The sequence below is a fragment of the Panicum virgatum genome, chromosome 5K (genome assembly GCF_016808335.1).
Source record: "Panicum virgatum strain AP13 chromosome 5K, P.virgatum_v5, whole genome shotgun sequence".
In the NCBI taxonomy this organism is placed as follows: domain Eukaryota; kingdom Viridiplantae; phylum Streptophyta; class Magnoliopsida; order Poales; family Poaceae; genus Panicum; species Panicum virgatum.
In genome coordinates this window covers 39,110,021-39,135,526 of record NC_053140.1, presented here as the reverse complement: position 1 = coordinate 39,135,526, position 25,506 = coordinate 39,110,021, and the positions used below count along the sequence as shown (strand labels likewise).

The 25,506-nt window shown below is 45.5% G+C and overlaps 4 protein-coding genes across 5 annotated transcripts; 2 read left to right on the top strand and 2 right to left on the bottom strand.

Annotated features, from left to right (window-relative positions):
- Window positions 1-218: 218 nt before the first annotated feature.
- Window positions 219-3,940, top strand: LOC120707399 (UBP1-associated protein 2C-like). Of its 2 annotated transcripts, none has more exons than XM_039992291.1 (2): window positions 219-1,716; window positions 3,491-3,940. In XM_039992291.1, exon 1 carries the CDS (start codon window positions 369-371, stop codon window positions 1,713-1,715), a length of 1,347 nt encoding a protein of 448 aa, XP_039848225.1. In that variant the 5' UTR covers window positions 219-368; the 3' UTR covers window position 1,716; window positions 3,491-3,940. The 2 variants fall into 2 exon arrangements, with proteins under 2 accessions (XP_039848225.1, XP_039848223.1); XM_039992289.1 differs by having other exon boundaries at window positions 228-1,716; window positions 3,507-3,938.
- On the bottom strand, window positions 1,363-7,246 carry LOC120707398 (protein trichome birefringence-like 28). The gene is made up of 5 exons (XM_039992288.1): window positions 6,446-7,246; window positions 6,163-6,343; window positions 5,569-5,750; window positions 5,332-5,487; window positions 1,363-5,233 (listed from the first exon to the last, which is right to left on the bottom strand). The coding sequence occupies exons 1-5, from the start codon at window positions 6,994-6,996 to the stop codon at window positions 4,891-4,893; spliced, it is 1,413 nt and encodes a 470-aa protein (XP_039848222.1). The 5' UTR covers window positions 6,997-7,246; the 3' UTR covers window positions 1,363-4,890.
- Window positions 7,247-11,465: 4,219 nt separating this feature from the next.
- Window positions 11,466-20,873, top strand: LOC120707397 (uncharacterized protein YNL011C-like). Its single transcript, XM_039992287.1, has 14 exons — window positions 11,466-11,549; window positions 11,881-12,074; window positions 12,763-12,879; window positions 12,992-13,124; window positions 13,238-13,331; window positions 14,477-14,520; window positions 14,808-14,964; window positions 15,357-15,428; window positions 16,286-16,369; window positions 17,235-17,336; window positions 19,023-19,070; window positions 19,581-19,706; window positions 19,995-20,087; window positions 20,556-20,873. Exons 1-14 carry the CDS (start codon window positions 11,524-11,526, stop codon window positions 20,706-20,708), a joined length of 1,443 nt encoding a protein of 480 aa, XP_039848221.1. The 5' UTR covers window positions 11,466-11,523; the 3' UTR covers window positions 20,709-20,873.
- Window positions 20,874-22,910: 2,037 nt separating this feature from the next.
- On the bottom strand, window positions 22,911-25,266 carry LOC120707396. The gene is made up of 3 exons (XM_039992286.1): window positions 24,865-25,266; window positions 24,632-24,743; window positions 22,911-23,252 (listed from the first exon to the last, which is right to left on the bottom strand). The coding sequence occupies exons 1-3, from the start codon at window positions 25,208-25,210 to the stop codon at window positions 23,123-23,125; spliced, it is 588 nt and encodes a 195-aa protein (XP_039848220.1). The 5' UTR covers window positions 25,211-25,266; the 3' UTR covers window positions 22,911-23,122.
- Window positions 25,267-25,506: the final 240 nt, after the last annotated feature.

Sequence of the window (25,506 nt, the reverse complement as noted above, 5' to 3'; positions counted from 1 at the left end):
ATGAGTCTAAATGCAAGATTTTGATTTTTAAGCCTTCACGCATCTAGGAAGTTCTGGAAACGTAGAGCTCCTAACAACATAGCGATTTTGGGCCCAATATGACGGGGTTTTTTGGTTATCTGTCTGGTCTGAGCCCGTCGTGGCCCAGTACAACGCCCAGTCTATTTTTAGCACACGTTGCGCCAGTAGCCCAGTACCAGTTGGATTCCCTAATCGAGAAATCTGATGCTGTCAGCGTCAGGTCGATAAAAACTCGCCGATCCTTCCTCTCTCCTCACCTCCCTTCTCGTTCCGACCCGGCCGCCGCCACATCTCCAAACCCTAGCTAGGGTTTTGCCCAGCCATCCCCTTCTCGCTCCCTCGCCCCCATGGATCCCTTCTCCAAAAAGCGCAAGGCCGAGGAGAACGGCGCCGCCACCGCCTCCCCCGCCGGCGGGGCCGCCGCGCTGGGCCTCACCCGCGACGACGTCCTCCGCCTCCTCGAGCCGCTCTCCCGGGACCAGCTCGCCGACATCGCGGCCGCGGCCGCCCTCGTCTCGGCGCACGCGCTCGACGCCGTGCGCGCCGCCGCCGACCGGGACCCGGCCCTCCGCAAGCTATTCGTGCGGGGGCTCGGGTGGGAGACCACCTCCGACTCGCTCCGCGCCATATTCTCCGCCTACGGCGACCTCGAGGAGGCCGTGGTCATCACCGACAAGAATACTGGGCGGTCCAAGGGCTACGGCTTCGTCACGTTCCGCCACGCCGACTCCGCCGTCCTCGCGCTCAAGGAGCCCTCCAAGAAGATCGACGGCCGCATGACCGTCACGCAGCTTGCTGCCGCCGGCGCGGCCGGAGGGCCTTCCGGTGGGGCCGCGGGCAGCGGTGGTGCTCCTGTGGCGGATGTCTCCCTTCGAAAAATCTTTGTCGGCAACGTCCCTGCCGACATGTCGTCCGAGCGCCTCCTTGCGCACTTCGCTTCTTATGGCGAGATCGAGGAGGGGCCGCTGGGTTTTGATAAGCAGACGGGCAAGTTCCGTGGCTTTGCCCTCTTTGTGTACAAGACGCCTGAGGGTGCGCAGGCCTCGTTAGTGGACTCGGTTAAGGTAATTGATAACCACCAGCTTGTATGCAAGCTCGCAATAGAGGGGAAGAAGGGGAAGCAGGGGCAATCACAACAATCTGGGGCTGCCAACCAGCAGCAGCAGCAGATGATGCAGGGTGGTCCACAGGAAATGCAGGGAGGGCTTGGGCTTGGGCCTGGGCCACAGATGGGAGCGCAGTATGGTGGCCCTGGGAGTGGTCTGTCTTCATTCGGTGCATTTGGTGGTGTTGGCGGCGGGTTTGGGGGTCCAAACCCTTATGGAAACATGCCATCTTCCATGGGTGGAGGGGGTGCTGGTGGTTTAGGCTCAATGGGAGGCCAGGTGCCTACCGGTTTGGGTGGTGCTGGGGCTGGCGCATTTGGGCCTGGTGGAATGGGTGGTGGCTCGTTTGGTGGATCATCTCAGTTTGGTGCTGGTGGGATGGGGGCTTATGGTGGCCTTGGAATGGGTGGAGGTTCCATGTACCGCATGCAACAGGGTGGAGGTGGGCTGCCTGCAGGTGCCTTTGAAGGAGGGAACTACCCCCTTCCAGGGTCGGGTTTCCGTGGCCAGGACCCTCAAGGTGGGATGTCACCTGGGCCAGGTGGCAGGGCTCCTCCTATGTATCCCAATGTGCCGCCTTATTTCTAAGGTATACTTTACACCCATAGCATATTTTTAGTTTTATAGTTTTTTATTGTTGTGGTATGCCGCTTTTCAGAATTGGAATTGTAGTGAAGCATGCATTGATTTGTAGATTGTTTGCTTTAGCTTCTCACATGGATGGAATTGACTATGTGTTTGAAAATTGCACTGGCTGAATGGTGGTGTTTTTGGCTTTTATTGAATCTGGCGGTGATTTATGAGTCAGATTCTTTTGATTTGACTATTTTGTTTGCAAGTTACACTGTCTGAATGGTTGTTCTTTTTTGCTTTTGTTATTCAATTTGGTAGTGACAGAGAATTCATATTCTATTACTGATTAAGTTCTGATGATTTGTAAGACATTGAAGGCAATAGGTACTAATAAGTGATGATTGGTGGGCATTGATCCTAGAGTTTCATGGATGCTAGCTGTGAATATGTTAGCATAGTAGTCCTTAAGTTCCCTATTAGCTGACATATATTTTTTTCCCTGTGTTTTCCTGTTTTAAATTTTCCTTTGGGTGTGTGAGTTATTTGGGTTTGCCTTTGTAGCATGGAGGGCATAATGCTTTGGTGGGCCTGACTGCCTGAGGCATCCCTCACTTTGCTTGTTGTTTGTCTGGTTGTTTATGTGACATTTGATTCCTCCGTACCCATTACTTTCGTTTGCATGCTGATTCTATTCTTTTTTTGTCTTGGTGATTGTATTGGGATTGTCAAGCTTTGTTATTCCTTATCTGCTTATAACGATGACTGATAGTGTGGATCTGCTTGGGCTATTAACCTGATCTTAAATTGCTGGTTACTACTTGATTGTAGCGCTTCAAGGCTGAGGCAATCTTAGTTTTCTTTTAGTCTTAAACTAAGTTCCTCATGTTCAGATCTAGTTGGTCCTTAAGTTCACGTTTATTAATTCGTATCGTGGAGTCATGTTTGTAACTGGTGGCTGCATTAGTGCATGCTAATGTCCGCAGTGTTGCCTTTTCTGTATTCATGTCACTGATACCCTCCCTAAGTTCCCTTCTATTTGGTACTTTGGCATTAGCGTAAACCTTTTGTAAAGGTTGTTTCTTATCTAATCTTGCATGTAGTGCTTGGGACATTGGACTCAAATAATGCCTTCCGTTCCCTCATTTCATACTACCATTAAATTACTAGATTCCTATACCTAAAGACCATGTTGTGTATTAGATGCTAGAGATGTTTGCTGGCTGCTTGATCAATAGCTGCAGTGTTATGGATAACGAGTTTATAAGCTGTTTGTGAACTTATCTTTTTTTTTACTAACATTAACATTGTATTTATATATCATTTTCTATGTAATATAAGACAAATCTATCTTTGTGCACGGTGAATGTGTTACAGTTTCTTTTTTGGGTGTGGGTGCTGGTATCCAGAATGCTTTATTTCTTTCTTTCTTGATAGTTTATGAATTCTCTTGACCTTTTTTTTATGTTCTTTGTCTCATCAGTAGTATGATTTCGGTTGATCTTAATTTTTGCCTTGATTTTATTATGTTAAGTTTTTCAGTTTCCCACCGATCCTTATTGATGTGATATATTTGCACTTAAAAGCTCTGCAATATCCATGTGCAGTCATCAAAACTGGTTTTGACTTGATAGTGCATAGAACATTTTGCTATACTTGATAAATCCCACCTTATAAAAAGTTCTCTTAAGTATGTTTAGAAGCCTAATGTATTAAGCATCGTATCTCTTTTTTAATTTTTATTGTGTTTGTATTTATATCTGTACTCAGCTGAATTATTGATTGAATTCTAGTGAATGTATGACTCAGGTGTGTGACAACTCTTGGGAGCATATGCTTTGCAATGGTTGTGCTGAATTCACATGGATGTCTTGCATATTCTGGCTAGTGGCTACTTCTGATCTGGATTCTGGAATGAGTTTGCACTACCAGTGTTCGATGTTGGATAAATCAAGCTAGTTTAGTGTTTCTTGACAATGCTTCACATGTACTTCTTTATGACTGCTTTGCAGTTTTCAGTTTACATAGATAAGTGAAGTTGCACTCAACTGTACTGTGTCTTGTTTATTGTAGTATTATCATATGAGATCCCTTTGTTATTATTGGCCTGTGATCTGTTCAATCTTGCCTTTTTATTAGTGGAGACATGCTTGGTGAGTTGTGGGCTGTTTGTATGTATGTATGATTGTAATACGGGCTTCTTTTTTCCTTTTACATTTATAGTCTGGTTGCCGAATGCTGCATACCTTCTCCAAAATAAATCCTAAAGCTATAGATTTATCGTTGTTTCTTGAAGCTTGGATAGTGGCCAAGTACTCCATGATAGTCAGAAGATGTTTTGCTTTTGCCTTACGCCCTTAGTTAACTATTTAGCTGTTTTAGCTTGGGGGATCAGCTAACTACAATTCTTAACTAGGTGATAGATAAGACTACTAACCAACTATTCAAACAGGGCCTTAGCTAGCAGCTAATAGTTATCTCTAAAGGATGGCCTTAGTCACATGCCTTTTTACCTTATGAGATAGGGATTATTGATGGGTTTATGTTCTCTTTCTCCCGTCTTTTATGCGATCTCTTGAAACCGGAAGGCTATAAATTAGGTTTAGCTTTGTAGCACATCAAGGGTAATCTTGAGTATGTTTTTCTTGTTATCAGACAACTTTTTTATGCTTTTAAATTTACATATTCCTAGTCAGCAAGTTTTATCATGCTCAAATTGCTACTGTCAATGATCTGTTTTTACCTAGCGGACATGGCATTTTCTGGCATGAAAGCTGTAGTCTTATGTAAGTTGCAATCACCATTTTGTTGTTTATGGCGTACACTGCTGTTTGCTGCCCTGGTTATGCCCATGCATTCTATTGAACTGGTGTAGATTTTGGTGCTGAATTAGTATGTATTGCAATGTCAGACTGTAAATCTGGTGCTGATTTTTGTAGTCAGTATTGTCACCACAGTTGTTATTTGCACTCCTTTAGTAGTTGTTTAATTGCTTAGCCAATGTGTACAATTGATGAGCTGAATTTTTGCTTGTGGACCGGGTAGGATTTAGGCTATATGACCAGATCTTCAATGTAAAGTGCTACCTATGTGGCAACGTCTGTATATTGTGATTTTCTTTGTTCTCCTCTATTCTTCTGCTTTACTATCACACCAGACAAGTTGAAGCTGCCACCCAAAATAGTATTACGCTTCACCCTAGCAAATGTACATTGGAGGGAGGTCTCATCAAAGAGTCAAGCAAAAGCATATTCCAGGTATCTGGTAGCCCTGGTAGGCACCAATGGCTGCAATCAGCATATGTCAGCGGTTGTTGCCGCTGCTCTGTGCTCAGCGGTTTCCCTTCCCGGGTGATGGTGTAAACCGATGGGTGTGCATCAATCCGGAGCTCCGAGAGGTGTGTGATATTCAGATATTGGACCGGTGTTCTCATGTTCTTGATGTTCCTTTCCACAATGGTGACCAGGCTTTTTGGAAACCAAGGAGCCACTGTTCCAGTGGAGATTGGGGACGTCTGGTTATAGCACCAGTTTACACTGCACCGTAGGAGTGTAGTTAGTGACCTCATTTACTTCCTGCTACTTGTTTTTTGAAGTAGTTCCTGCTTCTATTGTTGCTGGAAATGTTGTAGTACCTCTTATGTTCAGGAGAGACGCTCCTGAAGAATACTCTTGTTCTGCTGGGGTCTATGTTGCGGTCGACCCACCTAGCCCAGGTTCTTAGCGCTCTGTTGAAGGCTTCCTCCCCTGCCATCTCAACCATCTTCCCGTGTGTCTCGAGATGGTCCCACCTGCATCCAGATGTATGGGGTAAGATGCAGGGAGTATAATAGATTGAGCATGGTTAGAGAACAGAGATCGCGTGGACTTACGCTCTGAGCTTGCCAGTGTGAGTCCACCAGTGGCCGGTGTTGAAGATGAGAATGTTTGCGCCCAGGGTCCTCTGCAGCATGGCCGGCAGCTGATCCAGCTTGAGCGCCCTGGTCTGGTTGATCTTTGTTTCGAGCTTCACGAGGAACGGACTCCAGAAGAACTCTACGGAGCAATTGTAGTCCTGTTTTTGTAGAATGCAAGTGATGTAAGTGCAGTGTGAACAGTCATTGTAGAAGCCCCGTTTTAATGAAGAATATGCGATCTTAGCATATATATTCCCTAGTCGTGTACTTTTTTTGTTTGTTACGAAGCAACAATGTGAAACTATCACTTACACATATCTAAATGCATTTCTTTCAAGAAAAAAACATATCTAAATGCAAAACATAAAAAACAATTTGTTTACAATGGTCAATTGTTTACTTAGGTCAGATAAAAGGCAGTAATTACTGTGAACTAATTTGTTGATACTGTTGTCTACGACTACGGTTGACTTCGGCTAGAGTAGGTTGATCAACAGTAACGGGCGCCATGAATTCATCGTGGGCACACGATGCCAAAGACGAGGAGCTAGCTGGTGACGCCACTCTTACCATGGCGCGGAAGATCCTGTACTCGGAGCCGGCGTCGTCGACGATGCGCTTCCGGGACCGGTCCGGCACCGCCGCGTAGAGGATGCAGGCGAGCGACTCCCACATGTTGCGGTTCAGCGAGTCGCCCACGAACACGAGCCGCTTGTCCCGGCACAGCTCCAGGGCCTCCGCGCCGCCCAGCCTTCGCTCGTCGATCGGGAAACAAGTGTCAGAGTAGCCATGGCGCGCGCGGAGCACAACACAGATGAATGGTCAATGCGGCGTTAGCTTGCGGGGCACTGACCTCGTGCGGCCGCCGCAGCCCCGGGGCCGCCACCTCCACTGCTCGTAGCCGGAGTCCGGGCGGCCGTTCCGGTGGCACGCCACCTGGTTGCTCAGGAACGGGCACTCCGCGGCCTCGTACAGCGGGTACCACGCCGCGTCGTCGCGCACCCAGGTCCCGTCGAACACGTCGCAATCGCCGTCGCCACCTCCTTCCCCTTCCTCCTCCGCCGGCGCGGGGGCCGGTGCAGGCGGCGGCCCGGCATCCTCCTCCTCGTCCTCCTGGCCCAAATCAAGGCCGCCTGGTGAGCCCGCGTCTGGCGCCGGCGCCGGCGCAACCGCGGCGTCGTGCGAGGCACGGGCAGTCGACGGCGCCGCCTGCTGCCGCATCCTGGATAAGCGGTCCCACGGTGCTGCCGTGTGCGGCAGGAACGGGCGGTAGCCGGCGGCGAGGAGAAGGAGGCCGGCGGAGAGGAGGAAGAGGCAGGCGAGGGAGCAGAGGGAGGTGGCGAGGACCCATCTCCGGGACGAGAACGCTGAGAGGGCAGCAGCTGGCTTCATGGAGTGATCCATTGCTCGCTCGCTCGCTCGCTACGGGCTTCTTTGCATTGGTGGTGAGGCGAGCGAGTGCGTAGTGGGGCTAGCTAGCCTTGGGCAGGTGCCGGTTGGTTACATAGCGAGACGGGTCAAACGGACAGGCTGGAGGGGAGCTAGGGGAGGCAAGGTGGTGCCGCGGCGCCGTGGTGGGTATTGGTTGGGCGTTCTCGCCGTTGCTGGTGAGGAGGGGTTGGGTTTTTGGTTGGTCCGCTGAGACCATAGTATGCCGCCGCTGCTCTTACGCATCATAGGCATCAAATTTAAAAAAAAATGAAAGAAGGCCGTAACTTAATTTGGAAGTTAACATTGTTCCTCTGTTAAATGTGCTGAACAGGAATTCATGGAAACTGATTAGAGTCCGACGATCAATAAAAATTCATCACACTCCCCCTCAGACATATTAACAGCTACCTAACTACTAAGCCCTTTTTTTGCCGAAAAACGTCACATCGAATGTTTGGAGTATTAAACGTGGACAAAATAAAAAACCAATTGCACAGTTCGCGTGTAAATTGCGAGACGAATCTTTTGAGCCTAATTGCGCCATGATTTGATAATGTGATGCTACACTAAATATTTGCTAATGACGGATTAATTATGCTTAATAGATTCATCTCACAGTTTACAACCAGAATCTGTAATTTGTTTTGTTATTAGTCTACGTTTAATACTTCAAATGTGTATCTGTATACTTCAAAAATTTTACATGTAAAGAACTAGGAATGCTGCACCTAGGAAGAAGATAATAAACTTGAAAATGCTATGCCTAGGTGGCGAGTGCTGGCAAGCTGCCGATTTTTGATATATAGTAACTCCTGAATCTCCTCTTTCAGAGATTCAATCGTAGTGGATTGGCAATAACACAACAGGTTCAATATCCAAAATGGTAGCCGATGCACGGCGACACTGACGAAGGCGGATGCGCTCGCTCCCCGGAAGGAGAGATTATAGGCCACGGGCATGGAGGGGCAAATTTAATGCAAAAGTCAATAGAAGCAAGACTAGTTCGAGATCCAAAATGATAGCGATCCAAAAGCATCTTCCAAAAGAAGACCCCGGAGCACGCCCTCTGACCAAATGCGTATGATATTGTGGACCTCGCCAAAAAATGCAATACATCCCAGTAAAAAAAAAGAAGAATACACGTGAATCCCAAGCAAATATGGGCGGTGTAGATTAGATAAGCCCCGCCGAGCATGCAAATGCTGCGTTGTGTTTTCTCTCCCTCTCTGTGACTGATCTGTACTGACTGTGAATGATAGTTGGTGCAAAAAGGTGCTTAGTACCTGTTGTTTATTACTGCATCGTGGTTGATCAGTAGTGGTTAGCGCTTGACGTGGCATGTAAATACTCTAGTGCCCCTACTCAAGTGGCCTACGCCCTCCGTCCTGAAATATATGTCATTCTAGAATTTTTAGGAGAGATTATGGTTGCTTAGAAAAGACTCTCATACTCCTAATTATTAAGCATTAGGAATGTGCTAATTAAACTAGCATGACTTTTTCCATGCACCTCCCCCACATGTATCTCCCCCTATTTGGTTGCATGCACATCTTTCTATTGGGAAAAATCCGTAAACGATGCACAATTAAGATGGTTGAGTTCACTCTCAACCTAGAATGACATACATTTGAGGAAAAATTTCAAACCTTAAAATAACATATATTTTAGGGCAGAGGGAGTAGTCGTTTCGGAATCAGAAAGGCGCCTTTTCCCCCGATCTGAATGGGCACAAATGTTGTTTCTCGTCGCATGCAGAGCTCCAGAGCCCTTTCCGCAGCGGGCATTTTCGTGGACACCACCCCATGCAGACAGTGCCACCAACGTGCCGGGCCTCGTCGACGTTAACAATTCGCAAGCGGGGGAGCACACGTCCGCGGCGCGGCCGGAGCTCGACATGATCTGATCTGGGACACCCCGAAGGCGGAGCACCGGGGGGAAAAGAAAGCTGCGGCCTGATCATTGATGGAGCCTGGAGTACTGGACCTGCATCGGGTGAAGCCATTGCTTAAAGAATCGGTAACGCGCGGTACGTGTTGGGGTGTTTCGCTCGAGTGCGCATCATGTCGCGTTCCGGCTTGCAGAGGGTGGATGATGCGCGCGATGAGGATGCCGGCCCGACGCATCCACCCATCATTTTTTTTTCTTCGGGACCCTGCCGGAGATGTGCCATCCGTGTGCCGCCGGAATGATTCGCGTGCACGTCGGCCTTGCTTTTTTTTAAAAAAAAACTAAACTCGTCTTTGCTAGCTAACGGGCTAAATCCACCCTTTACATATTGTCCCACTTCACCTTAATACTTATGGAAATTAAATTGCAAACCATTACAACCCAAAAATTCAGCTAGATAACCCACCCCGTCCTGCACCATTTGATTAACCTATGGGTATAGATAGTCCAACCCATTAACTATATATATAAAAAATTTAATGGTTCTACTGAGGTGCACATATAGCTATAGCCACACAGTTTTGCAAAGAGTAGATGTGAGTCATACTGAGTCATCTCCAACGAATTTTAATCAACTTGGATATATTTTTAAATTGTGAATGCGAGATTTTATATCTAAAGTCCTACTTTTTACATGGGTCCACATGTAGTTCTAGCCACACTACTTTACACAGAGTAGCTGCCAACCATACCGAGTTATCTCCTACAACTTTTAGTCATCTTTAATAAAAAAAATTATAGTGTGAATGCGAGATTTAATTCCAAGGTTCGCTCTTGACATGCCCACGTAGTTATGGCCATAGAGCTTTGCAAAGAGTATCTGCTAGTCATATTGAGTCATTTTCAACAAATTTTAAATATTTTTTTTGTAAAATTTTATAGCATGAACATGAGGTTTTTATTTCGACTCTCAATGCGAGACCCATATTTATATATAGGCCATATTATTTTGCACAAAGTATCTGTAAATTCATACCGAGTCATCTCTAATAAATTACAACCAATTGTGAACGCGAGATTTTAATGTTTTGGTCTGACTTTTAATTAATGTGGGCACTCCACCAACAAAACACTCATTCCAGCACGTATTTACGTCGAACCACTCACCTCACCCCAAACTATTATCTAATACAATCTATTTTGATCCCAAATATACTCCATATAAAAATCACCCTATGAAATCCGAAAATAATAGGGGTCATACATGTGACTAGCAGTCAAACTATCACATGAGGTGTAATATTCTTTTATATTGCGGGAGAAATTGTTCCATCTTCAAATAAAATTGTCTCGCGTTCAAAAAAATATTCCAAAAGAAGATCATCCAAGTGTGATCATTTTTTGAAGATTTCGTCGCAAGGAACACAACAGTACAGTCGGATTTTGATTTAGATATACGGTTTTGAAAAATATAACTGTATAATACTTTGACTATCAGTCACACGTTTGACTCCTAACAACCCCGTAAAAACCATCAACCCCACTAGCAGGGCCAACGTGCACCCCACTAGAAGGCCTACGTGCACGGATGCAAAGGAGTTTTGAATCCTTCTGTATTCAATTTCGAGTCGAAGTTCCCGTTCAAATATTTAAATTAGAATCGAGTCCTGTTTCCAATGGGCTGATCGAGGTACCGGAGAAAGTAGCCAGAGGGGCAGTGGCGGAGCTACATGCCGGCAAAAGAGGGCTATGACCCTCCTTGTCCAAATGAAATTACATAGGTATATGCAAAATTGAAACATTGAAGGTCCATCTTGTGTGCATCAAATTATCCAGGCTGGCAGCCACACAAGAAGTTGCAGACAGCACGCAGCATCGGAGTGACGACCGCATCGTCGCTTACGCCTCATCAGCCCCCTACCGCCCCCTCCCCCTAGTCTGCGGTCTCCATCATCTGCTGCTCGCCCACCTCCGCAGCGCGGCCGTGAGATGAATCGGACTCCGATTGTCGCAATCCACAAATTCCAATCAATTTGTGGTTCGTCCAATCACTAGCGCCACCTATCAAGGGCAAGCTTCTTCCTCCTCGTTTCTTACTCAGGGGAAAATAGCACCCTCTACCGTTCATTTCTAGCTACGCCACTGCAGAGGGCCATTTCTTCGCCGAGCCCGTCCCGGAGGCAGCCCACGGAGCCCACGCACCTTTTGGTTAGACCACCAGCGTGTGACGCTCCCATGCCACGTCGGCTGGTGCGCCTGCTCTCAATCGGAACCAGATCCGCTGCAGTTACCTCCCCTGCAGTTGGGTCACTGCCACGTGGGCCCACTCGTGCAGGCCCACACACAGTGACTCAACTTCACGGCGGCCAACTGCAGCGGAGCCTCGTCCCTCCCAATCGGCCAATCCCACCCCCCCGCACAGCGGCCGCACAGTGGCTCAGTGCCAGTGTGCGGGCGAGCACGACTGCACGAGGGCCGCTCGTTTCGTTTCGTTCGTCTGACGCGGGCCGGCGCGGCAGCTTCCTCCGCACGCCCCCCCCCCCCGTTCGGCTCCGCCCCGCTCCACCCCACCCCACCCATCCGGCCATTCTACTCCACCACCCCCGAGACGAGATGGCGGTCGCCGCGTGCCCGCGCTACAACGGCTCGGTTTGGTTTTACAGCGCGCTAGTTAACGGTGACACTTTGACCGATTATTACGGTGTCAAATAAAATCAGTTTACAAAATCAACTCCAGAACTCCGTACTACTGACCCTGAAGAATTTAATGAGGGCTTTGACCGAGCGATTAAAGGTTGGTTACTGTAGCATCACTGTAGCAAATTATCGATTAATTACCGTCATTAGATTTATCGCGAAAAGTTACACCCATCCCTGCAAAATTTTGAAAATAGACTTCATCCATTCCGTCCTTCGTGCGATAAAAATTCTTTTCCGCCGCTAGGATTCTAGCGCCCATCCAAACAAGCCCAACATAAGCCAGCATCGAGCCTTCGCCCCCGCCCCTGCTTCTGGAAGCCGCGGCGGCCTCCTCCACGCCCCGAGATCTGCCGCGCCCCGGCCCCGGGGCCGTCTCCGCCGCGCCATGGCCGCCTGCGGAGGCGGCCACTCCGTGGGAAGCGCCGGCGCCTCCCACGCGCCCCCGTCGCTGCTCGTCTTCTTAGGTGGGTCGATCCTCCCTCTGCCTGTCACGAGTCAGAGTGGGATGGGGCGAAGCGGGGTTCCCGCTCTGCGGTTTCGGAATGCGCTGAGGCTCACGGGGATCGGGGTTGGTGAGGGTAATTGTGCTTCTGCCTCGGTGCGGCCGTGGATGCGCTCTTGAGCGCGCGCGGGTCGTGTCAATTGGCCAATCTGGAGAGCTCACGATCGGATTGCTGGATAATGCGCACCAGTTCCAGGGAGCTGGCCATGCCTTTGATTTCGGACTCTTACATCAGAACTAGCGCTGCCAGTTGTCACTATTGCTAGATTGCTAGCGTCTATATATCAGAAGAGACTAAGCAGCCCCAAAGCACATTGGAATGCAGTACTATGGGTCGGTTCATAGATGGTGCGTAACTTCCTGGTTTGGTAGTGAAAATATTGGTATATAGAAACAAACAAGTGGCCTTGTTTATTCTTTTTGTCCTGCTATGGAAAGTTGATTCATAGTTAAACAGCAACTTTGGAATATGAAAGGGAAGAAATGTGTAGTGTTCATAACTGAACTTATCAAAACTTTGCAAAAAGTAAAACCTAATTTTCTCGGCAATTCCTTTTCATCTCTGTCACCTAGTTTTTCCAGTTTTTTTTTGATAATTTTCTTTTTCCATCTTAAGAAATTGACCTCCTGACTTTCTGAGTTTCATTCAGGTGGTACAGCATTCGATGGTGTTGTTGAAGAACTGAAGAAAGTCACTACTCGAGTTGCGCATGTGCTCCCTGTTTCTGATGATGGTGGAAGCACAGCTGAGATTGTCCGTGTGCTTGGTAGGTCTATGTTTCCTGCCACGAAATTGATTTCCATGTTACCTGAAATATATCAGGATATCTGCATTTTTCGAATCTGTCATGATGATCAATTTTCGCCTCTGTGTATTAGGTGGACCTGCTGTGGGAGACATAAGATCAAGATGTTTGAGATTGTCCGATGAAAGTACTTCAGAAGCCCTTTCTGTTCGAAAGTTGCTTGGGCATCGCTTGCCTATTGATCCTTCAGAAGCAAAGCTGGAGTGGTAGCAATATCTTCCTCTTGCGCAGATCAATTGGATTATTTCTTGTCACTTTCTAGCCTAGTGTCTACATAATGTCTTCTTTATGAGTAACCAATGTTAATTTCTGGATTTAGGTACCAGATTGTAGGAGACCACTCTTTATGGGACGGAGTCTCTCGTCCATACAGGGAAACAATTCGTGCATTTTTGGTCTACTTTCACAATGAGGTCTGTCCCTCATGCCTTTTTTTGTAGGAAAAAGTCCATTTTTGACCATCCAACTCTGGCCTCGGTTTGATTTTGGCCATCGAACTCCAAAACTGGGTATCTTTAGCCATCCAACTATCAAAACCGTTCAAATTTGACCATCAGGCTGTTTTAGTGGGTGGTTTTAATTTTTTTATTTACAATTAAGTCCTTAGATCTTAAAATGATTATTACTTTTTGCCCGTACCTCCGATTTAGGTCATTCCTACGGTCACGCGTTTGTAACGGTGAGCTTTATCTTTTAAAATGTTCTTTATACTATTTTATCACTATTTGTTATGTTATTTTTATGTTGTTTTGTAAAAACAACAATATAAGAAAAGTAAAACAAACAATTACAAAATAATATATGAGGAAAAATAGTAATCATTTTAAGATCCAAGAATCATTTTAAGTAAAACAAACACGCTTTTTGTAATTGTTTATTTTACTTTTCTTATATGTTGTTTTTACACAACAACAACAACAACAACAACAACATAGCATTTTTTCCCAAGCAAGTTGGGGTAGGCTAGAGATGAAACCCAAAAGAAATAAAGGTCATGGTTCAGGCACATTGATAGTTAGTCTCCAAGCGCTCCTATCCAAAGCTATCTCTTTAGAGATATTCCAATCCTTAAGGTCTCTCTTAACCGACTCATCCCAAGTCAGTTTAGGTCTACCTCTACCCCTCTTACACAACAATATAAGAATAATATAACAAATAGTGATAAAACAGTATGAAGAACATTTTAAAAGATAAAGCTCATCATTACGAATGCACGACCGCAAGAATGACCTAAATCGGAGGTATGGGCAAAAAGTAATAATCATTTTAAGATCTAAGGACTTAATTGTAAATAAAAAAAATTAAAACCACCCACCAAAACAGCCCGATGGTCAAATTTTAACGGTTTTGATAGTTGGATGGCCAAAGATATCCGGTTTTGGAGTTCGATGGCCAAAACCAAACTGAGGTCAGAATTGGACGGTTGAAAATGGACTTTTTCCTTTTTTGTATACCATAGTGTGTGGAGAGCCTGTCAAAGTAATCCATAGGTTGATGATTACGCGACGTATTACCTATTCTCTTAGCGACACATAATAATTTTATTTCTTTTGTGCAGATACTCAGAAGGTCAGCTGAAATGTTTTGCTTCACCAACGGCAGGTGATTCTTCTAAGGTGAAATTTGCAATAGATGTTCTTGTAAATCTTCGTTGCTGTTCCTTGTGAGATCATTGATTGGCATATTGCGACTTTTCGATGTATTCAATGACATGATGCGCAGACTTTCCTGTTTTCTGTGGTCTTACTTTTCATGACCCTTGAGGTCAAGTCAATACTTCTATTTTTCTTGAATGCGCAGGAGAACTGCGCATCAATATATATAGAAGTCAATACTTCTAGTTTGCATACATTCCATTTACCTCACAACAGATTGTTTTATCCTTGCAGCATTGGGAATTTCTTTTTTGCTGGGGCACGCATATTCTTCCAGTTGTTGGATGCTGCAATTTTTTTGTTTTCTCGCGTATCACAGATACCCGCAGAAAGTCTTGTGCTTCCTGTTATATCAACGAATGACAGACTTACTCTGGGATGTGAACTATGGGTAATGTCAGTTACCATGTTTTACTCATGCTGTACAAGTTGCTGCTGTACATTGCTGTGTTGCTTCTTGTTACCTGCCCTTTGGCTAAAATTTTGCTTCACTGATTATTTATTTTGTATCCCTCTTTTTTATTATGGCAATTATTTTTTTAGCTAAACTTTCTGCAATTAGGCAAGCAGTCATGTTCCTATAAGCTTTGCTTTTTTTTTCTACAAAAAAACTTGCATTTTATTATTGTCTTTTTGATCTGCAGGCTGTTTGTGTTTGCAAAGTTACTTCTATAAGTATGCACATCACTTGATTATAAAACCAAAAAAAAAATCTTGATTCATTTCTTGCTACAGAATTACAGAATCTTGTTCTTCTTTTAAGATAAAATATTCGTTTGTTAGGATGGAACTATCATTCGTGGCCAAAACGAAATATCACATCCAAGCAATGGATGCCGAGAAGTTGTCAATAAGGTATCTCAAAGAGTATTTTCAGAGTGAATACCGCTGATAATACCTCAGTTTTTTTTTGTCCCGCATGATACCGTGGTATTTTTTAAGCCTAAAAGTATGCAAAAAGTTATTCAATTCATGTTTTTGTTGTCACATTGGCTTTGTATTATAACTGCTTGAGGTGATGTCTTGTACTACAGATTATGTACCAATGGATAATTGGATATAGATGTTTTATTTTGTTACTAGGCATTCTGATGGTACTATATGGTACATATCTGTCATTCAAAATAGATCAAGGGAAATGAGAGAAATAACAATTCTGTTTTCTATATGGAAAGATTATCTAACTTATATCAATGCTATTTCCACATTTCTGCAATTTGATGACACGTAGCATGAAGTCTGAGGTGGATTTATTTTCTAAAATATTGGGGGATAAAAGATATCTCCTAAAAATGGTTTTGTTCAGTTAAATGACTTAAAGCTTCATGTGATAGTGCACCTTTTCCTTAACCTGTATTAATTTATTCAGCTTAAACAGCAGTTTTGTCTTGAAAATAATTGTTTTCCATCGCTCGCAAGTTGTGTTTCATGTTCTCATAGTTATCCTAAGCTTAAAGATAGTCACTAACGTAGTATAATTTGAAGTGGTGAATTTGGGTGTGCTTATTCTGAGGCTTCAAGCTGTTACTGCGATGACTATTACTACTGAGTTGTTATAATTCCTTTGTGTTGACATGCTTTATGTCTCCAAGTTCACTTCACATTTCGTGACCTCTAGATGCTCCTTATTTCCTTAATCTATGCATCCTTGTTGATTTCTCCATGATTGTTCTTTTCTAATTGATTTCCTGTTTTCTATCCTTTTCTGGAAGGATTGTAATTCATGTACTGCACTTCCTTCAAGGATCAAACGCATGTTTTACATGTCAAGTGAAGGTAGCAACCTGCTGCATGAGGTAGGTCCTTGTTTTGTTTTGACTTTTGACTTTTAGATACAATGCTAAAGTACTTTAATACTTTTTAAGGCAAGGATCGCTTAAATATTTTGCTGTTTATGTTTACGGAAGCAGCTAAGCTCATAAGTACGAGTGAATATATGAGTTCGAATGTTGTCATGCTCCACATAATGATCACAGCTTAATCACGACGCACTGTGATGTCACCCTTATCCAACAAAACTATCTAGTAGTGGTTTTCAAGTTCTTCACGAACTTATATTTGGAAATAACAATTGCACATCTGCCAACTTCTGTATGGTGTGACCTGAGAAAGCACGATCCTGCAACATTGTCCATGTGCTAAACAATTAGGGAAAATTGCAAAAACACTTCTGAGCAGGACTTGATTGATGACCTAATGGATTCAGTTTGGTTGGAACTTGGAAGAAACCATTGCATTGAGTCCCATCCGATCCTGGTCAGTGGTTGATAAATCAGCTGTTAGGTACCAATGGACTCTTCTGTGCCACAGGGAAGCTGCGCTGGAGATCCATGAGCCTTGTTGGAGCAACGTTGGACTCTTCCTTGCCCATTCAATGCTATTAGTTTTGTCTTTTTAAAAAATCACATTAAACTTGCAGGTGGGAGATTGACAACAAACTATGTAGGGGGATTTTTTTTTGGCAAACTCCCCAAACTTGCAAGTAGGGTTTTGCAATTTTCCCCAAAATTTATTTATTGTCTTGCATCAATATAAATATGTCTTTTCAATATCAGTTATGGCTCACTAACATATAAACTTGACATGCTATCATGATATCTAAAAACTATATTTGGTATCTGCCGGCATTCCTGATTGTTTCCAGCTATACTTCCATTGTAGGTTTTCCCTGAAGCTAACCATACAGTTTTGGAGCAGTTAAGTAAAGTGGACTGCATTGTCTATGCTATGGGATCACTCTTTACATCACTTTGTCCGTCACTGGTAATGCTACTGCAGTACTGCTTTTGGTTTGCTTACACTGTATCATCTACTTAATGATCTTCAGCATACCATTACTAATTTATCACATGCTTCTCGTGACTTCTTTGCCTTCATAGTTTCAGCACATTCATGATTCACGACTGTTCTTTGGCATGTGCATGTGCTGAAGTGATAAAACTATTAAGTTAGGGACAATTGCAAGACTGCCCTTGTTTTGAGCTTCAATTTCATGTTTGCCCTTATTTTTTTAACTTTGCACGTTTACCCTTGCTTTTCCAAATCGAAGGCACCGTCTGCCCCTCTTTCCTATCACCGTGAGCTGAAGTTTAATAAAGGACCAAAAAATGTTTTGAAAAAAGAGAAAATGGGAGAAAGACTAAAGTACCCCTTATCCAAATAACACATCTCCTCTCCTCCCTCTCTGTTTCTGTCCACGACATTCAACTGCGCCTCGACGCTTCCACTCGCCGGTGCTAGAGTTCATGGCGGGGTGCAGGGCCTCCTGGTGGACGCGGTCGACGGCGGGGTGCATGAGCTCTTTGTCGAGGCGCAGGCGGCCCCAGCGCCCGACGGGCCCAGCGGCGGGCGGGCACCGACGCGGCGGCAGGCGGGCGGGGCCGACGCACCTCTGGTAGCTCGGCGCTGCGGCAGGCGGGCGGGGGCCGAGGCGGCGCGGGCTGCTCGGCGCGGCGGCAGGCGGGCGGGGACCGGCGCGGCGCTCTCGGCCGGAGACCTCCTGGGCTTCATCGGCCGGTGCGGCGCCCCGCCCGAGGCCGCGCTCCACGCCGTCCGCTCCCGTCTCCGCCGGCGCAACCTCCTCGGCATGCTCGACCTCCTCTACGGCGTCGCCTCCTCGTCGTCGTCTTCCTCCTCCGCCTTGTCCTCGTCGTCCTCTTCGTCCGACGACGACGACGATGAGATGAGCTGCCTAGCATCGCCGTGCTCGAGGGGAAGCGAGCGCAGTTTGTTATCTAGGGCGCGCGCCGTGGGGTGACGGGCGGCGGAGGAGCGCGAGCTGGTGGCGTCGTCGGCCTGCTCGACGTGCTGCGGGTGCTCAGGCACCACCTGCAGCAGCCTCCTCCCATAGCGGCGAACCGGATGGGCTGATGAATCAGGGAGGGCATTTCTGTCTTTTCAGCTTGCACTTAAACACCGTTAACTCTCCTTCACGGAACAGGGGCAAGTGGAATCTTCAGATTGAAAAAACAGGGGCAAACGTGCAAAGTTAAAAAAATAGGGGCAAACGTGCAGTTACAGCTCAAAACAAGGGCAGTTTTGCAATTCACCCATTAAGTTATTGTGTTCTGACTGCTAGATTTATAGGCATGACCTTGTTCAGGCTCGAAATAATTGTGGGTTAGTTAATCTTAGCCGAGATGTATTAGCTTTACTCATACCTTATTTCCAGTGACATATCTTGCTAGTACAGTAAAACATCGTTTGGCTTGATAAAGTTTTAGATGGGATAACTGTTGAACAAAAACGGTTGACCTAGTGGTTATGAGCATTAAGTTACTCCATTGTAGTGCTTCAACTCTAACCCATGACCTCTTAGCTTGAACCCATGTGGAATATGGAATACTTCAGGCTGACCTTTCAATGCACATTCAACATGGGATCTAACTTCTTGCTCTTGCACTTGTTTTTGCATTCCACTTCTGGTATCTTACATTAAAATTTATGCAGGTGTTGCGTGGAATTGGTGAGACTATAGCGTCAAGATCCATCCCCAAGGTAACTATGCTAAGAAATCCGATTAGCATCAAATTCCCATGGTTGATTACATTGATCTTTTGATTCCATTGTCTTAGGTTAAACATGTGCCTCCTTAGTTACATGCAAATCAAAACTGTAAGTGCTATTTGTCTAACTGAGGCTTGGTTAGAAAGATGCCCTGAAATGGCATCGAAGGGATTAGATATACTCTATATACATTGATGGGTTATTGTCATCTGCACGTTCCTGCAGTTATTTGACAAGTAAAGGAAAGAGTGCGCAAAACTTGTTGCATTCCTTGACTTGTAAATGTCCTGAAGTTAGTAGTATTTTTTTCTATCTATATATATATATATATTGATGGGTTATTTACTTATTTTTCATCTGCACACTCCTACAGTTATTTGATAAGTGAAGGAAAGAGTATGCAAAACTTGTTGCATTCCTTGACTTGTAACTAGTTAGTAGTATTTTTCTCTTGATTGTTTCACTAAAAATGTGTTTCTGTCTGAATCCTGCTGAATCTAGGTACTTCTTCTGAATGGGTCACATGACAGAGAGACTGCTGGGCTATCTGCCTCTGGCTTTGTAACTGCAATTACTGATTCTTTAAATCGGACGTATGGAGATCCTCACAAAAGCCTAAACAATCGAGTAAGTTTGTTGTATATAAACAAATCATTTGCAAACTACTCCCTCTGTTTCAAAATGTGGGTCGTTATGATTTTTCTAGGTTCATAGATTTTGCAATGTATCTAGACATCATTATATCTAGGTGCATAGAAAACACTTTGAATCCAGAAAAGCCAAAACAATCTTTACATTTTGGAACGGAGGGAATACATGAGAGGTTCTTGGTCCAAAATTCAAAAGCATTTTTGAGCATGCAGTCTTTTTCTTCCAGGATTCCCCTTTTGATTGTTTCTCTACCGTTGTATGCAGCCCAGTGACTATGTTAATGCTATATTGGTTCCAGAAGGAGGCCAAGTTCCTCTAGATATTGAAAACTTGGCTGCTCAGGGAATCTTCCATGTGGTAAGGATCTATATTTTATTGGCTATGATGGTGCTTATTGATTTAGAAAGGATGAGGAATTGTTGTTTTTCCTACTATGTCAACATGTGCATCTTAACTACCTCATGCACTAGCAAGTTATTTTTCCTAAGTCTTGTTTTGGCTGGGATAATAGATCTTCGAAGTTTCTGTTCCTATCTGGAATTCTCACCATGCAACCAAATAGTATTCCAATTGTTGATGAATATTATTGCTTGCCTGAGTCAAAATACTGTATGTTGAATTGTGGATTGTACATGCAGTGTGATGGCCTTAAAGTCTCAGAAACCCAGTTGGGAAAGCTTAATATTAGTATCTAAGGCGTCTATAGTTGGTATTATACAATAAACAACCTTAGTCTTGTACAAGATATTATATTATGCACTAGTGCTTATGTACTATAGCTTTTTTGCTGAAACAGTTGTTTTTGTATGCCAATTCGTCTTGCAGGTAACCGTGGAGTCAGTACATGACCCGAAGGTGGGTGTCATATTTGATCCACGATCATTAATCCAAGCTCTAACCAGTCTCATATCTGAAGAGATGGATGCGCACCTCTCTGAACCTGGTTATCTGACAGAAAATGTAAAATTAGTAAGTTGAGGTAGCACATGATATGTATATATCACTCTTACAATTTATTGTTTTGCCAATCGATCCATGGTGTTAGCGCTCCTAGCCTCCTATCTCTATTTTTGCTAATACTAATGTTGCAATTCTACATGACTTTACATTAATGAAAAATGAGAACCTGCTTAGCTTCCCTCTTCTTGAACTGTCATCTCAATTCAGTTCACTTCCTTTGCTGATGAATTCAGGGCTTGCTTATAACTTTACCCCATGTCGTAACTTTTTCGCTTACTTTGAAGCTTAAACCTTCCAGAATTTGCCAAAGACTCGTGCCATGCAAGTTCCTGCAGAAGTATATATAAAGTAACTAAATGTTTCGAATACAAGTCCAAAAACTGGTAGGTTGGGCATCATGATCATTTACAAAATACAACAGCAATAACCATTCTCCAATCAGGGCATAAGGAAGGTCGAAAGTCCCTATCAGCGCATCAGCTTTCAGAATCCCATGTCCTGACAACGTTGCAACGATCTAAATATTTGATTTTCCTGGTTCTATTTAACTTCAAATTTTATATCTCCTGAATTGCCGACAATTTTGTGGGAAATGACAGGATCATAAGAACAAATCTCAGAGGTTCGTTCGACCTCAAGTGCAAGTGCTGCTACGAAATGATCAGAATCCATAAAATCTAGAGCTAGAACTTCGAGGATGATTATGTTCTAGCTAAAAAGGGACACTGTAAGGTCATTGACAGAAAATGGTCCAAATAGAGTATCGCACTTCGATAATGCAAGCAGTAGAGACGTTCCACTGAAACTCGCTTCAGATTACTGGTAGCTCTAGTTGGCGGGCTTCACAGCTTGGCACTCTTGAGTTGGAGGCATCTGTAGGAGGGTAGCTATTTTTAACTCTCTATTTAATAATTCTTTAAAATCCATAATGAGTTGGTTACTCTAAAAGACTATTTCTCGTTCTCTAAATCAACAACTCCTTCAACTCTTTTCCCTCCAACGCGTGAGTCCCATGCATCATCCCCTTCCTTTCCCCTTCTTTATCCTTCCCAGCCTCCGCCTTGGCCCCTCCGCCCGGCCTCACGCTCTCCCTCCCTTCCCCCCTACGATGGCTGGCCTCCCTTCTCTTCCTCCCCGGCCTCTCTCTCCACCCCCCCTCTGGGTGTGAAGTCAGAAATTACGGCCACAGGGGTCATCGTCATTTTTTATGGGGTCATCAACACTAAAAATAGTAATGAACAATAATTTTACATAGGATTATTAGAATTCCGTCGGGTCGGCGGACCCCAACAGCTAGCCTTAGCTCCGCCACTGCGCTCGCCCCTCACCTCGTGCATGTGGTGAGGAGCGGCGACTGCATCCATCGACGAGCCTGCGCGGGCGGGCTGGAACGGGGCGGCGCCGGCGCGAACGTGCTGAACAAGGCGAGCGGGTGACACCGGCGAGCGGTGTGAGGGCGCGAGTGCAGCAGGGGAAGAGCGCCGGAATAGCAGCACGCGCGGAGGAGGATGATGACGGGAGGGCGCTCAGCAAAATTAGATAGCAGAGAGGAGAAGATGCCAAGAGGGATAGCAAGGGCGCTCGGCAAAATTAGATAACGGAGGGGAGAAGATGCCAAGCGAGATAGCGAGGAGAGGAAAAAGCAGAGACTGTTGGATGGGGTTTTTACCTCTGCTTCTCCAAATTTATCTAGCCAAATCGATTTACCTAGTTTGTTGGAGTTGCTTGCTACGTGGAATCCAATAGGAAGTTGTGTGATGGACAAATTGTTACGAGTGAAAATCGGCATTGACATGACATATTGTTCGAACAACAGCGCGCGGTTAACAGAAAACGAAACCCCGCTGTTCATCGAGTGTCACTACCAGAGCAGCTGATCAGGCGGCCGCGCTGAGGCGCCGTGGATGGCGAAGTTGACCAAGCTACGGTGCCGGCCGCAGGCACTCCAGCCTTCCAGGCAGACGCGCTCAGCCGCCACCAGTCCAGCCCTCCCAACTCACAAGGACACGGCGCTGCAGCAGCAGTCGTCGGCGGCTGCAGCTGCGGCTGCTGCGCTGTCAAAGACTACTCCGCTACCAGCATTCCCCAGATCGACCAGGACGGCAGGACCCCGGCGGCCGGGCAGTGTGCATGGCTCCCTATGCTGTCACGGAAGTCCAAGAACCAAGGCACCCGCGGCGTACACGCCTGCAATGCAGTCAAACAGATCGGCCGCAGGAGTGATCAAGGGTCGCATGCAGATACTCGGGAACCAACTGGGCGTGCTGTGACTGGAAGAGGAGGGCGGACATATGCAAATAGACCCAGCACGACACCAATGATGTGCAGCCGTTACAGCAATGCCGTGTGCTTACTGTGGACGAGCCCGGTCCGATTCCTACTGTTCCAGGTGAGAGCGAAACTCTCACTCCAGGACCACCTCCAGGATCACATCAGTAGCCGACGTAAACTGCAGCGTTCACTATGTAGCAGTCGTCGTTCTTGTCCCCCATTGCTTCCAGGCACACGCCGCTTGAACAGATCATGCCACCGTCGACAACCTCGAAGCTGATAATCTCGCCACTGTGAAAACCGAGGAAATGGCGTATGAGATCCATAAACCAAGATCATACTATCAGTACAACTGTCGATAATATATTACGTTGAAATTGAGATAATGCCTACTTAATTTTGGTCAGTGATATCTGTACAGCCAAACACCATCGATTCCAAGATACTTGATTTTTGCCACAATCTTGCTAAATGCCTACTGAATTATTAGTGCATGCTACGTTTCCAATCGTACTAAAAGAGCAGGAATATGACTTCATGGAAACTGCATGAGTACCCCTGCCATGCAAGATTCTTCTTCAATGATTCAAGAAAACATGACTGCTTTTCCAGATATGATACCCACATATGCTATGAATATAAATTCAATTTCATTCCAAATTTTATCTACTCTTATCTATAATTGCATAGCACAACTATTGAGCATTCCATCACCGAATGTACACATGAACCAATTTGCCATGATAGTCGATGGAAGACTAGGATGCTTTCCTTTGGGGGGTGGGGGTGGGGTTATCAGCATGCTATCTATTTTAACCAGTTTTAGCATAGAATGTTATAGTGTGGCTTATGTGCAAGATATTTTTGCTGACCCAAAAAAAAACCCATCTAAAACATTTCTCAGTCCTTCAGTAAAACACTGACCATGCATCCTTTGCTGTCCCACTTGATGAAGCATTGCAAAGATGCAGCGATGGCTCAGATAGTCAAATGGTGGTTTACTAAAATGATGATGCCTTGAAATCTTTACAAAGGTATCATGTTATGCTGATGCAATGAACTCTTGGAGAATATTGTACATGCTTGACTGAAGCAGGAAAATCAGGTGTTTATAGCTAAGTTTAGGTCCGTATTTAGGTTGAAAAGAAAACGAGGCCAGAGAAAGGAATGCTATCTGTCACAAAGGTCAAGGAGTACTACATAAACACGGAATCTCTAATCAAAGCCCATGGCTGCCTAAAACATTGGTACTGTGGTCTCCTTGTGCCAATTGATGGGCACCACACCAACAAAATTTCCATACTGTTATGACTTACAAGCACCACTGCTAAAAAAGTTTCTCTATGCAAATCAATGAGTAGGGCTCATCATGACATCGTGCTTAGAAAATATCAGCTTATCCTCATACATTCAGCAATTGTTGACAATATGTTTGTTCTGAGACTATATAAGAGCCCAAGAATAAAGCGGGGTTCCAAATTAAGAGCCCTACATTTGCTCCGCTAACAACCATAGGATTGCATGCTCAGCGTCAAGGACTATGGAAAATTCTACTTCATTATTAACTAGGAGTCCATCACACCATGGCACGGCAACCGTTCAGCACTCCAGAACCAAAGTTCAAAGTTTTAACAGGACGATAGGGAAAGAAGGGCAGAGATAATGCTCACTAGGGGAAGACGGCTTTGACTCTCTCAGCATCCAGCAAGTGCTGCGTCGACCTCGGCACGCCGAGCTTGATCTGCAGCTTCATCTGGTCGGTGTTCACTCCGGGTATAGACTCTGCAGCAGGCGCAGCCCACAGCCAAAACAACTCAGTTAGGCATCTCCTGGCGCGCCGGCGACGTGTTCGAGGGAATGCCCGAGAACAAGGGGCATCACGGAAGGCGAAAATTTCGCGTACCGCCGCGGAAGGCGGGGATGGAGTTGGAGGTGATGGCATCCTTGCAGGCGCGCACGGCGGCGGCGGTGATGTCCTGGCCGTGCTGGTCGTAGCCGACGCCCATCTCCACGAACAGCAGCTTCATGGCCGACTCCGCCCCTCCCTGGGCGTCGCGCGCCTGGGGCTGGGCCGCCTCCATGCGAGAGGAGACGGGCGCCGCCGCTGGGTTCTTGGGGTCGGGGGATCGGATGCGGAAGTGGAGGCGGGAGCGTGACGGTCGGGAGGAGGAGGACGGGAGCGGTGGCGTCCTTGGTTTGGTGGTCGGGCAGAGGAAGCCGCTGGTGAAGGGTGCTGCTGACGCCACCATCTTCGCTCTTCGGCTGTCCGGTGGCCTAGTGGAGTGGGGTGATTCAAGTTCAGAGTTCAACCGTCCATGACACCTATAGAACTTATTTTTAGAGAAATTTTTCTAAGAGCGTCACGGGGATAAATCCTACCTATAGCCAGATTTAGATATTTGAAGTTTAAATTCATTTTTTCAAACTAATCCAAGTGTCAGGAAAATATCAGATTTCTTTCGGCCAAATCCGTCATTCATTGAGCATGATTGAGCTAAAATGGTAAATGGAAAATGGTAAAAAATATTATGTGCCAGGTTTGAGC

Coding starts and splice junctions, on each gene's coding strand:
- LOC120707397 (XM_039992287.1), top strand. CDS start 11,524: ATGGCGGTCGCCGCGTGCCCGCGCTA. Junction 12,880..12,991: donor TGAGATTGTCCGTGTGCTTG/GTAGGTCTATGT, acceptor TCTGTGTATTAG/GTGGACCTGCTGTGGGAGAC. Junction 19,707..19,994: donor ACAAAAGCCTAAACAATCGA/GTAAGTTTGTTG, acceptor CGTTGTATGCAG/CCCAGTGACTATGTTAATGC.
- LOC120707398 (XM_039992288.1), bottom strand. CDS start 6,996: ATGGATCACTCCATGAAGCCAGCTGCTGCCCTCTCAGCGTTCTCGTCC. Junction 5,488..5,568: donor CACACTGGCAAGCTCAGAGC/GTAAGTCCACGC, acceptor ATCTGGATGCAG/GTGGGACCATCTCGAGACAC. Junction 5,234..5,331: donor GTCTCTCCTGAACATAAGAG/GTACTACAACAT, acceptor CCTACGGTGCAG/TGTAAACTGGTGCTATAACC.
- LOC120707399 (XM_039992291.1), top strand. CDS start 369: ATGGATCCCTTCTCCAAAAAGCGCAAGGCCGAGGAGAACGGCGCCGCC.
- LOC120707396 (XM_039992286.1), bottom strand. CDS start 25,210: ATGGTGGCGTCAGCAGCACCCTTCACCAGCGGCTTCCTCTGCCCGACC. Junction 24,744..24,864: donor CATCCCCGCCTTCCGCGGCG/GTACGCGAAATT, acceptor CGCCTGCTGCAG/AGTCTATACCCGGAGTGAAC. Junction 23,253..24,631: donor GTCAAAGCCGTCTTCCCCTA/GTGAGCATTATC, acceptor CGGTTTTCACAG/TGGCGAGATTATCAGCTTCG.